This window comes from Limulus polyphemus, unplaced genomic scaffold, assembly GCF_000517525.1.
Source record: "Limulus polyphemus unplaced genomic scaffold, Limulus_polyphemus-2.1.2 Scaffold756, whole genome shotgun sequence".
NCBI classification, from domain to species: Eukaryota; Metazoa; Arthropoda; class Merostomata; order Xiphosura; family Limulidae; genus Limulus; species Limulus polyphemus.
Window position 1 is genome coordinate 107,733 of NW_013666366.1, and position 3,458 is coordinate 111,190.

Here is a 3,458-nt window from a genome sequence, read left to right on the forward strand (position 1 = left end):
CCCCCCCCCCCCCCCCCCCCTAACCAAAAATTAGGGACGGCTAGCACAGATATCCCTTGCTTCCAGACTACTATTTCGTATGTTTATAGAGAGGGCGCCTCTTTACTTGTCTTTCGCCATCTTTCCCTCGTGTCGGTCACGCTTTACTCGTCGGGAAAAGTAGGTATTTAATATTTCATTTGATATTAATTGATTTATGTTCAAGAATTTATTTTTTGTACATATGAACAAGGAAATTATTTTGGATTTAAAATATTACTATTTTTTATAAGTATATAATATACTTTTATGTACTATTATAACTGAGTTATAAATTTTACTGGAAAAAGTGGAATGTTTGCAAGTACATTTAATTTTAATTTGAAAAGCTCAATACTTACTCAGATTTATTATTATACAGTAACCTCATTTAATTTAGGTATTTAACACTTACTCAGATTGTTGAAGCTTGAAGGCTAGATATTAGCGTAATTAATCCGTAAGTGATAAAGCTTCGAAATAATTCTTTCAACTCAAGTATGTTTTATTGATTATGCAGTTACACACAATTGAGGCTTAACTTTAAGTTTAAACTTAAAGATACATCTTTTGTGTTGCAGTTACGACTGTTACTGATAATGTGATATTTAACATGTATATGAAATTGTTAGATAAGTTCATGTATTACTATTTTAAGTATTTATTAGCTTTTCCAGTACTAGCAGGTAGTATATTATTACAATTTACAGCATTATATTTTAATTTACAATATAGATGAAAGATGAAGAGGTATGGTATGTTGGGTATAAATTTTTATGCTTCCTACACTAGATTACTATAGAGTATAGTCTATAATACAGAATAGAGAGAGACAGCGTTCATGACATTTGATAAATAAATTACAATATTAATAAAATAAGTTTTTAATGTATGAAATTGTATTGCTGATTAGTTATGCATAAGTAATTTTTCATTCAGTATTTGAAATTTTATGGTGTTTTATTAAGTATTGTTAATGTAATATGGCTATGCAACAATTGTTTGCTAGCAGGTAAAAAATAAAGTTTAAAAAAAAAACACAAACTTTATTTACTTCAGTGTTTAGTACAAAGAAAAAATACCTTAAAAATAAAGAAATTATACTCTTGTGAAGGGGACTTGCTGAGAAATAATTTATCACTAACCGCCTTAAAATTTCAATTGCCATATGCTCATCCACTAATTTGTTTTCTCCTTAATTTGAAAACTAGTGAATAAGATCTATAAAGTGTATCATAGACACACTGCACCAGAAAGTATTAAAGTTTTCTAAAGTCAATTTGAATTTACTCCCAAATTTAAGTCTTAATTTCTAAAATTATTTTCTTGTTAAAATATATTTCTCACTTATTTAATAAATAGGTACCATTTTTATATTCAAAACTTGTTCATGCTCCTTGACATTCCCCTCTTGTATTAAATTCATTATAAGAATGTGTTTTGTGAGAATAGTTTACTTTTGACCCATTCTCTGAGAACATTTAAAAGAAACTGTGTATTTATATTTAGTGCTATTTACAACACATGGGAATATTAAGTAAATAGGCTGTAGAAGTTTCTCATTCCAACATATATTCTAATTTTTGTTAATATTTAAATTTATATCAAATTATTTAAGAGATTACAGTTAAAAGAAAAAGAACAAGAAAATTTTATTAAAGGCTGTTTATTTAGCCCATTGAAGTTTTCATTTTTCCAAAACTAAATTTGAAATGCCAGTCCACCAATTATGAACCTTTCACTTTCTTATAAGAAAAATGTAGAAGAATCTAAACTGTCAACACAAACCATTATAATTGGAAATTTATTTCAAAAGTTAATATGTGTGAGAGAACTAAAAAAAACAAGCCAGAAAATGCATTTAGAGTTAACATAAGCTAATTTTTCATGTGGGAGAATTGTGGATTTAACAGCTTGTTTTTTTTTTTTTTTCATTTATTGTCATGTTCAATTTGATTTGGCAGTTAGAATTTTGTTTTTAAAAGAAAAAAAACAGTGGTAAACTTTTTTTAAATCTGTATGCTTTATTAAAATTGTGAGAGTATGTTAACATGAAAGTTTAACAGAATTAGAAAAATATTATTGTATATTGATAGTAGTTTTCAATATTAAAAGTTTTTTAAATTATAACTTTTAATATATTTTGTCACTAAAACACCAAAAAAATATTTACTGAATATAAAAAATGTTTGTCTTCATATTATGCTGTAATGTGAAAATAAAAAGTATGACCATTAATTTTTTACATTGTTAATGAATCTATATAGATGAGAGTGATCTTTATTATTGAAGAAGTTTTATTTTTGCACCTGGAACTAACAATATCTAAACCAAGTAAAGTTGTGAGAAATCATTTGTTTATTATCTTGAAATTGTCTGGTTTGATATTATTTATGAATAGAGTGAGTTAGTGCAACATATGTCTCTTTTTTTTTTAAGTTTTGGTAGAAAAGGAATATGATACATACTATGCTTATTTAAGTTAGATTTTTTTATTTTTGTCAAAAAATTATTTTATATAGAAAAAGTGAGTTGACATGATAAATTTCTAAACAGAATATTTTATTTGTAGATATGAATGCTGAAAAGTTAAGCAAGCTGCAAGCTCAAGTCCGCATTGGTGGAAAGGTAAGCCAGTTTATAGTAGAGACTATGATTTTTGCATGAGTTTCAGTGCACAAAAAATGTTTGATTGTTGCTATTTTCAATCCGTGATAAAACAGCAGAAATCATAAGTGAAGTACTAGTAGATGTACTTATTTATTTGAAACTTTTTATTTTAACAGTTAAAATATTCAATGTATTTTAGTTTATGATAGTTGGCATTTAACTCATACATTGAATTAGTTAACTTGTGGAATGCTGGTGGCCTACTTTCATTCTTTATGGAAAGCTACAAGTGTGATCCTTTATTTGGTGTGTGTTTATTTTAACTGTGGGTAGTACTAGACAGACTTTACAGAAGTAAATTTCACATTCTGTAATTATATAGTTTTCATCAATGCAGATGTAATAATGCTACCAAGATAATTCTGTTTTGAAAAAAAAGCTTGCAAAATGATGAGTTGAAATATTTCATATCACTTAAAGTTTTGTTTATAGTCTTTATAAATATCTCTTAGTTTTACCCAAAATACAGGACTTTGTTTTACATGTGCATTAAGCTGTCTGGTGGCAAATATTTTACATAGACTAATTAAATTTTCTTGTACAGTTGGCTTGTTAAGTTTTTTCTCAACTTAGGAAAGTTTATTTAGTACAATGTGCACAACAAGTGTAAGAAATTTAAAGATCAGTGTTAATTTAACCTTAATAGTATCTCTGTTTTATATAGGGCTTCCTGTTAGTTTCATGGTACTATATATATATATATATATATATATACATACAAGGAGGGAGGGGGGGGGGGGTAGGTGGTAGTAACTAAAACTAAACCAAAA

The 3,458-nt window shown here is 27.0% G+C and overlaps 1 protein-coding gene across 1 annotated transcript in view; it reads left to right on the forward strand.

Moving 5' to 3' along the window:
* The first annotated feature begins 91 nt into the window (after positions 1-91).
* Positions 92-3,458, forward strand: part of LOC106460343 (transcription factor BTF3 homolog 4-like) — a 19,598-nt gene continuing 16,231 nt past the window's right edge. Inside the window, exons 1-2 of the mRNA XM_013920035.2 lie at positions 92-159; positions 2,591-2,646. Of these exons, the coding sequence (XP_013775489.1) occupies positions 2,593-2,646 (54 nt within the window). The 5' untranslated portion in view covers positions 92-159; positions 2,591-2,592. The remainder of the gene's footprint in view (positions 160-2,590; positions 2,647-3,458) is intronic.